We start from the raw sequence: 13826 nt of genomic DNA on the forward strand, positions 1-13826 counted from the left end.
ACTTCAAGTCCATGCATAGAAGATCCTCTCTGTGTACATGCTCTGGCACAAATATAAAGAGTTACTTCATATTATACAGAAAAAATTACTTTTTTATTGCCAAAGTTCTGGTAAAGAAATGGTGATGAGTTCATGGTGATCATCTCCCTACCCATAATGGTATCCAAAGGGTGGAGCTGCTCCAAGACTTTGAATGTCTATGCAACTCTATTCCCATTCAAAAACGATAAAGCAAATAATCCAAAGACATTTTTTCCGTCTTGCACCAATATTGTTTCCCATGCTTTACAATTTGCAGGATACCCACTCTGCACCCAGAATTCTCCAGCCACGATTGCTATTATTGATCACTTGTTTCAGAAAGCTAGACCATCTTGATGCCTTCAAGAATATGGATGGTTAAAAACATAGCTAGCTAGATAAATGAATGCTGATATCCATTCTTTGTGATTTCAGATAGCTATAAGTCCTGCTTATTTGTGCACAGGTTTTCTCTTTTTGCTTTCTGAAATGTGGATCATTGTATCCATTTGCATTCAGTTTATCTCACTCCTACTCTTTCTTTTACATGTCTTTTACATGTCTGCTAGGTTAGACTTTCTGCATTTCAATCTGTTGCAGCTGGTGCCTAGCATGTTCTTTCCCATTCAATTTATAAACAGAGGTCTTCTGTTGCCGTTTCTTGAAGCACCACACGGCCAAGACTGTGGCAAGTAAAAGCAAGCACACAACAGTCACAGTAATGGCTACTATGGGACCTTTATCTGGGCTGGAACAATCACCTCCCATGCATGGTTCAAAAGTGGTCGAGAGCTTTCCATCTCGCCCATAGGTAAGAGCTTCTCTTGCAATAGTGGTAAACAGATTTGGAGAAGACACAGTAGCAACTGCTTGTATTGGGAAAGTCATAATTTCTTCTTCCTCTGGCAATGGTATGTGGTCAGTGGCATGGAGCACTGCTGAACTGTCCACCACATCCTGGTTCAAGGTAGTAACTGTACTTATGGATGCTAGCTCCTGAGTGACTAATCCAATGGGTGTCATTGTGGCATAACGTATGACATCCTCAGGGCGTTTACTTATACTTTCATTCCCTAGACCACTTGTTGGCAGTAGTGTTACTAATATTGTTTCAATCCTACCATCATAAATCAGTGGCGAGTCTGCCCCAGGCTGTATTAAATCCTTTTCTAGGTTGCTGCCCCCTGTTTTTCTAATTCCATCATAATCCCGTTGGTCAGTGACAATGTCATCTTCTCTCCCCATCGACCCATCCGTTTTATCCCCTTCGTCATCATCTTCTTCTTCTTCCATTGCTTCTTGAGTAACAGGGTAACCATCTAGCCAGGACTCATCTGCATTGGACTCTGTACGTTTTGCTGCTTTTGTATCATTATTCACAATAATAGGTCCAATAGGGAAGTTTTCACCTTCATAAATAATCTTGGTGTCCTGTTCGTTCAGCATAATTTTGATGCCAATGTGATTATCACCATCAGCAAAATGAGTCCTGGTACCACTGTCTGTGGCTTTTTCTGGCTCACGTCCTTTTTCTTCTGTCTCTTTGATATTGTGTTCTTGATCTTCTGTAGGCATAGATCGGTCATCAGGAAAATTATCTTCATAGTCAATATATCCTTCAGTTTCATCTGAAAAGGAGAAATATAATAATTTGATGAAAAATATTTTCTGGAACTAAACCATCTCAAAAGTCTCTGTGGCTGTGACACTCTTTTTTGACAGTCAGGCATCTTTTTCTGGGTTTACCAACTTGCTGCCAGTACCTGAAGTAGTCTTTTTCTCCCCTGCCATAAGGGACAGACATTTAATTAGGTAGCATCTTTCAAATGATCTTTTAATTAGTTTTTTGTGGGTTTTTCGGACTTTGTGGCCATGTTCTAGAAGAGTTTATTCCTGACATTTTGCCAGCATCTGTGGCTGGCATCTTCAGAGATGTTCTAATTGCCAAATTAGTCTCAGTACCCATTGTCCAGTCTGCCCCTTTCACACTACCATAAACACTAGCATTCTACTTTAATTGCTATCATTCCATCCTATGGAATTCTGGGATTTGAAGTTTGGGGAGTAACATTTAGAATTCTCAGACAGAGAGATCTTAGTGTCAAACCAAACTACAAATCCCAGGATGCCATAAGATCATACTGGAATCATAGTGTGAAAGCTCCCCCAGTCTCTTAACTGTAAAATAAATGAATCCTACAAACAAACACACCAGTCCCATAGGAGTTCTATAACATATTTAACCAACAGGAATGTTATGTTTTGTATTATTTCTTTCCCCACAAATGTTTCTGTTGTCATTGTCGTCAATTATTTATACAACACCATCTGTGTACATAGCGTGCGTAACTGTTCCGTGTCACATTTTCCATCTGTTTATTCATTCTACACAATAATCAATATTTAACTTTTAAAGCATTCTCTGATGCTCCCCATATCCATATCAAGAAAGGTCTAATAGAAAACACGCCAAGTGTATTAAAGAGCTCTCTTGTGACTTTTCCTTATATTAATATTGTTTTATAATCTTGTGTATTTTGGTTATATGTATTCTCACTTATTCTATCCTAGGACTCTATGTAGAGGACTCAGTTTCAAGATTTTGTAAAGGTCCATGTACTACTTCTTTCTCTAACTTCCTTTTGCAAGTCTTCCTGTTGAAGAGATCTGGAACCCTCCCAAGCTTGCATGCATACTTCTTTTCATTAGTCAAAAAAGGTATAATCTTAAAGAGATTTCGACTCTCTTCTTATGGCAAACATGACTGTTTCTATTTTTTCAGATGTTTATGTGCTCTTACCCATATGGAGTCATGACTGAAGTGATAAACAAAAACCATAATGCAAGACTCGGCTGGACTTTAATGCCATCCTGCCTCTCTCCTCTTCAGATCTGTTGTCTCTCAGAGAATAGGGATGGCGTAGCTAATGTTTTCCTCTATTCACTGAAGGAACCTAGCAGCACAGGGCTCTTCCTTAATCAGCTCCTGCATTCTTCTTGTTGTTGGGTGCCTTCATGTCATTTCGACTTGAGGTTTTCTTTGCAGGATTTGTTCAGAGGAGATTTGCCATTGCTTTTCCCTGAGGCTGACAGCATGTGATTTTCCCATGATCTCCCAATGGGTTTATGGCGGAGCTGCGAACCGAACCGTGGTTGCCAGAGTCAGGTCACCATAAGTCAGAAATGACTTGAAGGCACACAACAACAACAACAACAACAACAACAACAAATCAAATTGGTTTTGGTCCACAGTTGCCCTCCCATTTATAAGTTGGCAGAGAAATACACTACCTATTTTTAAAACACACACACAATACAGAATTGCAGATTCTATGGCACACACCTTCCTGCTCTAAACTGCAATTAATACAGTGAATAACAGATACAAGGTAGTCTAGTGAACACGATACCAGCGTTTTTGAAACAAGAAGTATCTGACTCAGATTGCACCTCTGCAATTTACAAGAGGTTAAAGGCTCTAAGTCCTGATAGCATTTGACCATTTTAGGAGAAAGAACCAGCTTCTGAAAAAAAGGAGCCTAGCATGGACACTTGAGCCTGCATCCACAGATTCAACCATCCATAGCTTCATTTTTTAAAAAAATTCCAAAACCTTAGTTTTGCCATTTTATATAAGGGACAGAATTTTACTATCCCATTGTATATAATGGGACTAGAGCATCGATGGACTTTGGTATCCATGGTGGGTCCTGGAATCAAACCCCAGCGGGATTCTAAGGGCCCACTGTATATCCCATCCTAGATCTGATTACCTGAGGTTGCAGTACAATAAAATTAATTTAATATAATTAAAATCAATAACAATAATGTTAAAGGACTAAACAGCCCCTATAACATTTTACCTAAACAGCACCTAAAACATTTTCCAAATGCGACAGTAGAAAGGCTTTGTGATAAATTCAATATTCTCTGCCAAAGAAAGGAGCAGTTTCCTTCACACAGGACAGGGACATTAAGAGAAGTTACTTTTCAATTGCTAATGGAATTTAAATTTCCCTAGTCCTTACATGGCCAAGAGGGGGAAGCTCCATTGCCTGCATCGAAATCCCACAATACTATCTTAACTGTCAACAGAGTAACATCTGAGACAGAATGTAGGGCTGTGGCTCTAACATCATCATCTTTTTTCTCTTGTATGATTTTCAGTCTCTTTGATGAAGAATCCAGTGAAGCTTCAAAAGTTTGCAGAATGTATTTTATGCTTTGGGGTTGGCCTAATAAATGTATTTTGTTCCTTGTGGATTTTGTTATATTCAAATACGTTACTGTCCAAGCTTCTGTGTTCTCACAGAAAGCTTGTCATTCTACAAATGAGAGATGAGGACTTACAGAAGGTCCTGAGGTTGGTCCTATTCTATTTTTTTGGTCCCACAGGCCATATCATATCATCCTTGCCTGACTGAAACTTTCTGAAAGTGACGTTTCAGTTATGGCTGCTTGCTCAATAAAATTATTTGGGGTTTTTAAAAGGTGGAGAATGGAGAAAATGAGATTCCATTAAAAACTGTACTTCCTGAAGGTATCTGGACATGCCATTCTGGTTCTAACAAGAACAGTAGTACAAATGTACATTTTGGGGCCACCAGCGGTGGGAGGCCTGGATGGATAAATAGCTGAATGATATCCACAGGCCACATGATTCCTACCCTTCCTACATACCCTTCAACATTTCACATATGAAAATTGGGGCATGTGTGGCCAAGGAACATCAGTGTGGTCAAGATGACAAAAATTATTAATGAGGAAGAACAGAAGAACTAGGAGAGGCAGCAGCAGATTGCTTTTGCCAGATCCTATTGGGAATGGCAAGAATTAACTCGGTGCAAACTATTTTTGCACTTTGAACACAGTTTGCAGCAATTGGAATAAGCTGCGGACAAAGTGGGAGGAGGAGAATAAAACTGGGAAACATTAACAGCAGCTGAAAATAAGGGATGAAGAGGATTATTTGGGACTGTCCCCTGACAAATCAACACAGTTGGAGGATATGATATAGATACCAACTGGGGAGTAAGGCTCATTGAATTCAGTGGGATACGTTTCTGAGAAAACAAACAGAATCGCAAGGAATGTAGGATTGCCCAGTTTGTAGCATCACACTCTCATATTTCAGGGTCAAAAGTTGGGAGTGATGTCACAAAGGTCAGTCCTTATGATGCCACGAGAGGCAAAGTAGACAAGTCAGAACTGTTTTTGATGAGATGTTTGTGGAAATGCACATGAGAGTGTTTTGGATAAACAAGCCCCAAATTTTGTAAATTCCATTTAAAAAAGAACTCAGAATCTGGGATGGTGGTGGAGGTTGGCATTTGGGAAAGTGCATAAAAATATACCAGCAGCTGCAATGGTTAGTGATATTCCTGCTAGGTCTTGCATGCCATGTGGCTTTATCTATTTAGCACACATGACACATAGGGAGTTTTCCTGGGCCCTACTGTATGTATAGGGTTTGTACAACAAAGTGACTCACACAAGTCATGAAGCTGGCACTCCACTTGCTCCACACAGAACAATGGGTCCAAGCATATGCACCATCTCCATCCCAGCTTCCCTCCCTTGGCTTCTGGCTTTTTGGTTCACTGAACCAAGAGTCCTGACACCAGCTGGAAATGGGTGGAAATGGATATCCAGGTTTCAAAGTCCTTCCACATTAAAAATAAAAATCCCTCAAACTTCCAGCTTCTCCTGAGATTTGTCTCCCTACCTGGAGAAGCAACAGCAATTCCCTGAGTCTGCAGCCAGCGCCCTGAGAACTGGCAACTATAAATGAAAGACAACAATTTCAGCTTGGGCACATTTTTATTCCTTTCCAAACATTGCAAGACTTGTTCTGTTTTACATGTCTTGCTCATGTCATGGCTACCCTAATTTTTCCCCATCTGAAGAAGACAGAAAGTTCTGCCAGAAATAACTTTTTAGATGTCTGATACTTTTAGAAAAAACACTTGAGATGTTGACAAGGAAATTCTAAAATAGTCTCTCAATCCTGGACTTTCGTTATTGAACAGCATTGTGAACAGTTAATAAAAGGGAGTGAAAAGCAAAGATACTCTTACAAAAACATTATTATTATGTCTGAAAGTCTAATTACTGTGCCAATTCAGTAAAGTTATTTTTACTTTTCTTAGAAATAAATGTTGGTATCAGGATGTGGCTTTATAAGGTCAGTTCTTAGCTAGCATGTGTTCTACTGAGACCAAAAACTACACTGATTTAAGAATCCAGACTACTATTTTCAAAGCCACAAACTTCCAGAGCAAAAGACAGGACACTGGACTAAAAAAGGCTTTCATCTGTACATAAATCTAATTGAAAGGACAATTAGGCCACCTTCTAAATCAAGAGGAGTGATTTATTCAGACCTTCTTAGAAAATAGTCCTTGCTTCAGAGGGCTCAGGTGGATGTAATAGTCTGGAAACAACTCTAAGTAACCACACATGCCTTTTCTCCTCCCATAATCCCTGGAATGTATGCGCTTTACAATCAATCAATCAAGAAAGAAAGAAAGAAAGAAAGTCACATATGAAACACTATTGTGAAACTGCACAATGGACTTCTAAGCACACTGTTCTATTGAAAACCTGCTGATCGCTACACATACTTACATGCCTCCAGTTCCCTCCCAGAACATACTGCAACATCTATTGATTACAGCCAAGTCCTCTGATAGAGCCACGTCTGCTCAGACCCACAAGACAGAGACTCAAAACTCTTCTATTTAAAACCAGCATTTCTCAAACTACAATACCGACCTAAGAAGGTGAAGAAACAAATTGATAAGGCAAGAACCATTTACTACAAGACAGACCAAACATAAATAGCATGGCCCTAGTGGTCCCCAGCTGAGACCACTCAAACACTTCCTCAACTAGCTACAATCAGGGCTGGCGAATATCACAAGTCCTAGGAAGCAAGCCTTTCTTGGCCTACAGACAGCCTCCAAATCTTAAACAACTTCTCACTTACACCAGGATATATAACACGAATAGTGCTACAGGAACAAAACCCTGCTACAAACCCAGATACCAACTGTGTCCCCACATGTACTCTGGGAACAATATTACAGGGGCCAATAACATCACCCACAACATCACAGATCAGGTAAATGCGACAGCCAGGAGTGCTTGTTATCAGCTACAGCTGATACGCTAGCTGCGACCCTTCCTGGAGTTAGAGTACTTGAAAACAGTGGTGCATGCTTTGGTAACCTCACGTCTTGACTTCTGCAATACACTTTACATGGGGCTACCCTTGAGCTTGGTTTGGAAACTTCAACTAATTCAAAATATGGCAGCCAGATTGACCAAGAAGTGACCACATAACTCCAATCTTAAAATCTCTCCACTCCACAAGGCCTCAGTACAAGGTGTTGGTTACCTTTAAAGCTCTACATGGCTTGGGTCCAGCCTGTCTAAGGGAATGCCTTCCTCCTTATAATCCATCCCACATGCTCAGGTCCTCTGGGAAGAATCAACTAAAGCCTACAAAAACAAGGTTGGCTATAATTTCCCAGAGGACCTTCTCATCGGCCACTCCTGAGCTATGGAATGGCCTGTCAGAGGATATCCATTACATTATGAACCTTAATAGTTTCAAAACAGCCATCAAGATGGATCTCTTCTGGCAGGCCTTCCCTGACTGACTGTTGCACCTATGTTTTTAGAATCCCAAGATGTGGGTTGCCCTTATCATACCCCATAAAGCCCTGTCATGAATGTCCCGCTAGTTTTAATAGATTTTAAAGATTTTAAAGTTCTTATTCCATTAAATCTGTGCAATTTACGTTATGGATTGTTTGGATATGGAGACAAACAAATGGGTCTAGAAAAGATCAAGTCCAAACTCCCCCTGGAAGTCAGGATGATTAAACTAAAGACTATCCTACTTGGGCCACATCACGAGAAGAGATGAATAATTACAAAAGGCAATAATGCTAGGAAAGGTAGAGGGCAATAGAAAGAGAGGGAGGCCACATGACAGCTGGATGGTCTTAATCAAAGAGGCCACATGCCTCAGCCTGCAGGACCTGGGCAGAGCAGTGGAGTGTTGTTAACTGCCCTTGAGTCAACTTCAACTCATGGTGACCCTGTGGATGAGATGTCTCCAAGACCCCTGCAGCTGCCCAACCCTTAAGGAGGCCAGAGGTCCTGACTATACATGTACTTCTCTTTTTCTTCTGACCATTTTTTCAATGAGCTGAAGATTTCTGCTTATGGGCCAGTGAGCATAGAGGCCATAACTGATTGGCACATACTCCATGTGCAAGAAGCTCAAGTTTGGTCCCTCGGTATTAGGCAGTTGATGTGAGACAAAACCCATATGAGACCGCAGGAGAAGGTGGAGAGAACAAACATAGCCCTCCAGAAATGTTTGAATTCTTATCAGCTCCCGCCTATGTGACTTAACAGTCAAGGATGAATCCACAAATCTTCCAGTGTCCTAATCCAACAGTAACAGGAGGATGCCAGGTTCTTCACTGCTCTGCCCTAGACAACTGCTGCCAAATCAGACCAGACAGAACTGGTCAAGATGGACAAATGGTTTGACTCTGTATAAGTACGGTAAGTTTAATTATGTATCAATATATTGGTTATTGGCTACTGGCTAATTCAAATCTTGGGCAATATGTTTTTTCTAATTCTTTTCAAGATACTTCTGTCTTGTTTTGTGTCCTTGGGGTGGGGGTTACTTTTCCATTTAACTTCAGCTTGATACCCTGGTTTTCTGAAATGGCAATAGAGCAGGCCAAAGCAGCTGGCTGAATGGGTATATTTAGTGCTGTGGCAGTTTTAAAGAAATAACTCAACCTAAAATGTCACCCACCGCACCAGAAGGAAAATATTTGTATTTCCAGGAAAAATTACTGTATAAAACAGTTGCCGGGATACTGAAGAGCAATACAATATGTTGACATAATACTCTTAGTCAATAGGCTCACCTTTGACACAAGCCTGGACTTGACCAAACCATTCCCCACATGTATGGCAGAGCAGAGTGAAAGCTGTATCCTTATTACTCATGGCATATCCCTGGGCACAGATGTAGTGCAATTCATCTCCCATTTCAAACCCAGTATGTCCATGCAGAATGGTATGAGGAAAAGATGGAGGATCCCCACATGGTTTACCTGAGAGGGAAAACAAGTGGAAAGCAAACAAATTAATATGAGGAGAAATAGGCTAGGTTCTTTGCAGTTCTGTATGCAGTGCTGTACAGTATTACAATATAACAACTGAAAATATTACACTGTAAGAGCTGGCATACAGCTGGAATCTTAGGCAATAATCCTCTGAGAATCTCCTTCTGCAAGCTGTCCAGATTTTTGCTTGGAATTCATATCTACAGCCAGAAATAACTGACAGAATATAAGTATGATATTTTTATTTTATTTTTCAATTCTAAAACACTATTTTTTCTGGATCTGATTATGGAGTCCAGATCAATAGTGCTTTTATAATTGGTATGTCTAGTTATCGCTTATTAGGAGAGTGGTCTACTGAATTTTATTCATATTCAAAGCACTAAACTTTGTACCTGGATTTTGCAAATACAGGAGTATTTCTATTTGTGTGTGTGCACATCCAGCTAGAAAATCCAAGCCTTCCATCTAACATGACTGAGTAAAAAGATGCATGTGGGTGGTATTCAGGCACATCTTAAGAATTCTAGTCAGATCAGTCGAATCAACCCTGGCGATCAATGGGGCGACAGATGTCGCAGCCAGATCGCCCTCACATCCTTAAGAATTCTAGTCCTTTTGTATACCTCTGACATATCAATAGAGTATCATATATCAATGCACTCATAAAATACCACTAAGGAGTTGTATGTGGCTAAGTTATTATTATTATTATTTTGGAGTACACCACCCAGAAACCACAACCAACATGGCCAATAACCATGGTGTTTTCAAAGCTCCAGTTTATAAATGTGACTCAGGCCTAAATTCCGAGTGGATGTTTGATACAGTATATGCGATTCAGGTCTAAATTTGTCATGTGTGGGCAATTGTCAGGTGGGATTACACCACAAAGGGATGGGAAATCTAGCCCTCCCTGTCCGGCTCTGAAAATATGATTTGGGCCCAGAAGAGATGGACATGAGTCCTCTCTGGCTGGAAGTGAGTCAGAATCCTGCTGTCTGCATGGCCTGCTCCAAAGGTGGGTCGTGGATGCAGGGACTGACCAGTGCCATCAGGAGTCAGATTATCCTGGTCCTAAGGATGGGAGCATGGCTTCCAGACGCGTTGGAGGTGTGCATCATTTAATCAGCATGCCACTAAAGCAGCTGGAAGCCATTTTATTTGGTGTGTCTGTTTCACCCCAAAAACATATATTGAAAGTACAATAGCAGGTAACATAACTGCCCTAGAATGTGTTATGAGCAGTTCAAAATGAACACCACCACCATAATAAATGGCATTCTGTGTTCTACATAGTATACTAATGTTCCTTAAATTTTAATCCCACCTTTCTTCAACTGAGCTAAGATTCTACCACCAAATACACACACATAAAATGCTCCTAGTAACTTTGTGGCATAGGCTTGGTTGTGATGATGAATGGCACAGGCTCACTGAGTGTACTGAATTGTGGTTCAGAGATGTAATTCCAGGTTTTTTCTACCAAAATCCAACACACTTTCCCAGGTGTTCTATGACTATCAGCATGGTCATTACATTAGTCTCTATACAACTGTTGTGTGTCTTCACGTCATTTCTAATTTATGATTTCCCTAATGCAAAACTATACCTGCATTTTCTTGGTTTTTCTTTGCCTTCTTCTGATGCCGCGAGAGTGTGACTTGCCCAAGATCACCCAGTTCATTTTCATGATTGAGCAGGGATTCAAACCCTGGACTCTAGAATTGTAGCCCAACACTTAAACCACTACAGCATTTTGATCAACACATTTTCCTATATGTTTGGACTCTCCTTGGAGATATGACTATAGGAATTGTCGAAACAGGTACTTTGCCAGGCCATTGCTGAATATATGGGTATATTGAAATGAATCGTGGGAAGTACAGACTACCCTAAATGTTTTGTCTTAGGAGTATATCACATGGAGCTTTTTGGTGGTGTTGTGGCTCAGTTCCAGCTCACTTCCGAAGTGATTGCACTTCCAATGATGCGGTTTCATTTCATAAAGTGACTGTTTTATCAGACGCCATTGATTTCTATGGGAGCCCCTTGCGAATTGCTTCAGCAGTGTTTCTGAAGTCACCCCTCATTTTGGTAAAAACGAGAAAAAAGTGACTTCATAGAATTCGCTTCCAGGCTGCCTTCGATTGCACTGCGATTTGGTCTGGTGTGGAAAAGCACTCCGATGCCACCCCTTGGCCCCTGCGTCCTGCTCTGTCATTCCCCTCCTCCTCCTTCATGCCATCTCCTCTTCTCTGCCAACCAGCCGATCCCATCATCCCCTGAGTCCTCTGTGTCCTAGACCCCAATCTGCTCCCCTCCTTCAGCCTGCCACCAATCCCATCATCCTTGCCTTCTCCTAGACCCTGATCTGCTCCCCTCCTTCAGCTGCCACCAATCCCATCATCCCCTGCCTTCTCCTAGACCCTGATCTGCTTCCCTCCTTCAACCTCCCACCAATCCCATCATCCCCTGACTGCTCCTGCATCCCGATCCTGGCCCCAGGGCCCCCCAGCAAAACCTATCCATCATCCCCTGACTGCTCCTGCATCCCGATCCTGGCCCCAGGGACCCCCAGCGAGCTAACCCATCATCCCCTGACTGCTCCTGCATCTTGATCCTGGCCCCAGGGACCCCCCGTGACCTATCCCATCATCCCCTTCCTTCTCTTAGACCCCGATGAAGAATGACAGCTAAGGAGGGGGCAGGGAAGGAGGGCAGCGTCCAGAGCCCCACTGAGCATGTGCAAGGGGGCCAATTCGAATCGTTGAACCCTCAAAGTATGCTCTGGTGTGGTAATACAATGTGCACTCACTCCCCTTTGCTTGAGTCTGCATCATGTGACTTGCTTGAAATCAAACTGACTTTGCTTGCCCCTCACTTTGGAAGGACAACAGAAAGGCAACCAGGTGGGGAAAAACATGACGTTTTAACCTCAATCCGCATTGCTAGAGAGGAGTGACTCTGGATCTGGTGTAAAAAAAAAATCATGCTTTGCATTGCTAGAACAGGAGTGACTGCGGAACTGAGCAGCAACCCCCCTCCTCCCCATGTGTGATAAGGTCCTTACTGTCTCTTTGAGGATCAGTTGACAGGCCTGTGGTGGGTTATCCCATTGTTAAGAATTAGGATACACTGTCTTGGATTGTGTTCATACTCTTAGCTGGACTAACTGAATCCCTTGCTGAATACTAAGTCAACAGCATGTAAATAAATTCCACTGATTCAATGAGTCTGCTCTAGTAGGATTCTGGATACTGTTCTCTGTATATCTGATGTTCAGCCTGTACATGCTATTGCTTATGTTGCCAAAATAGCACCAACAATGTGCAAGAGGGACGTATCAGTAGGCCTGGAGGGAAATCAAGGAGGATGGGAACCTAAGGGGGAATTTCCCCAAATAATCAAGTGAGGAATGAACATGTTCCACAGAGACAGAAGGGTTGTTATGTATTTTCAAGTCAACTCCTTTAAGTCAAAATCAATCATCTTTTTAGGACTGGTTGGAATAGCTTCATTCACGAGTTTCAGTGATGGCATTAGGCAACTGCAAATGAACTGTCAGCTAATTTCAAGACTCAAGATGCATGGAAGGAGAAAAGACTACTGAAATACTGAGGACATGAAAACTGTATGCACAGGAAAACCTTGAAAACAGTCCTGGGATTTATTAAACACAATTAGTTTTGTCGTCTGTTTTAACATATATTCACCTAGTCATTTATGTTTGCATTTAAGGGCCTCCAATGCTTTCCTCTCCACCACCTTTGTTGAAAAGAGGCCACGTTTCACAATCCATCATTTTTAAAATGAGGAATCTATGCCAGAGGTTTGGCTGGTAAAATTTCATTTCCATTTATGGACTGAAGCACTAGTGACTACAGCTTGACGAATTATTCACATTTTCTGCAAAGGTGATCAATTATAATTAACTTCCAGACCAAAGACATGCTTTGTCTTTACAATCTAGTGAGTTACTCAAATGGAGAAGGAACTCAAATGGAGAAGGAACTGGCTAGCAAGAGAGGAGCCTTCCCAGTGGTCTGACAGCCAAGTTTAAATCCCTTGTGCTTTCTCTGATGGCTATATTAAAATGAGACTTGGACTAGACAGCATATCAAGTAGAGGACTGTACAATGTAAAGGAGGGAACATGAAAATGCTTTGATGGCATGTGAAGAAGCAAGAAGAAAGCTTCAATTCTGCAAAGGCATCTTGGCTTTATTTTCTCATGCAATACGGTTCTAGGACTCTGGGGATTTCATTGTTAACTGTTCTCAGTCAGTCTTGAGTCGACCAATGGCATCCCTGCGGATGAGACATCTCCAAGATTCCCCATCCTGCACGGTTCTGCTTAGTTAATGCAAACTCATACCCATGACCTCCTTAACATCTCGCATGTTGCTTTCATCTCTTTCTACTTCCCTCCACCTTTCCTGGCATTACTGTTTTTTCCAGTGAGTTGTGCCTTCTTCTCATGATGTGTCCAAAGTACAACAGGCTCAGTTTTGCCATCTTGGCTTCCAGGGAGATTCCAGCCTTGATCTTTCAAGGACTCCATTTGTTTGTCTTTTTAGCTGTCCATGGGATCCTCAGCACTCTTCTCCAGCACCACATCTCAAACAAATTGATTTTCTTCCTA

The 13826-nt window shown here is 41.6% G+C and overlaps 1 protein-coding gene across 1 annotated transcript in view; it reads right to left on the minus strand.

Annotated features, from left to right (window-relative positions):
• Window positions 1-13826, minus strand: part of SUSD5 (sushi domain containing 5) — a 25803-nt gene continuing 11977 nt past the window's right edge. Inside the window, exons 4-5 of the mRNA XM_042471223.1 lie at window positions 8982-9170; window positions 1-1649 (exon numbers count right to left, since the gene is read on the minus strand). Coding sequence (XP_042327157.1) covers window positions 592-1649; window positions 8982-9170 — 1247 coding nt within the window. The 3' untranslated portion in view covers window positions 1-591. The remainder of the gene's footprint in view (window positions 1650-8981; window positions 9171-13826) is intronic.

The sequence above is a fragment of the Sceloporus undulatus genome, chromosome 6 (genome assembly GCF_019175285.1).
Source record: "Sceloporus undulatus isolate JIND9_A2432 ecotype Alabama chromosome 6, SceUnd_v1.1, whole genome shotgun sequence".
Taxonomy (NCBI): Eukaryota; Metazoa; Chordata; class Lepidosauria; order Squamata; family Phrynosomatidae; genus Sceloporus; species Sceloporus undulatus.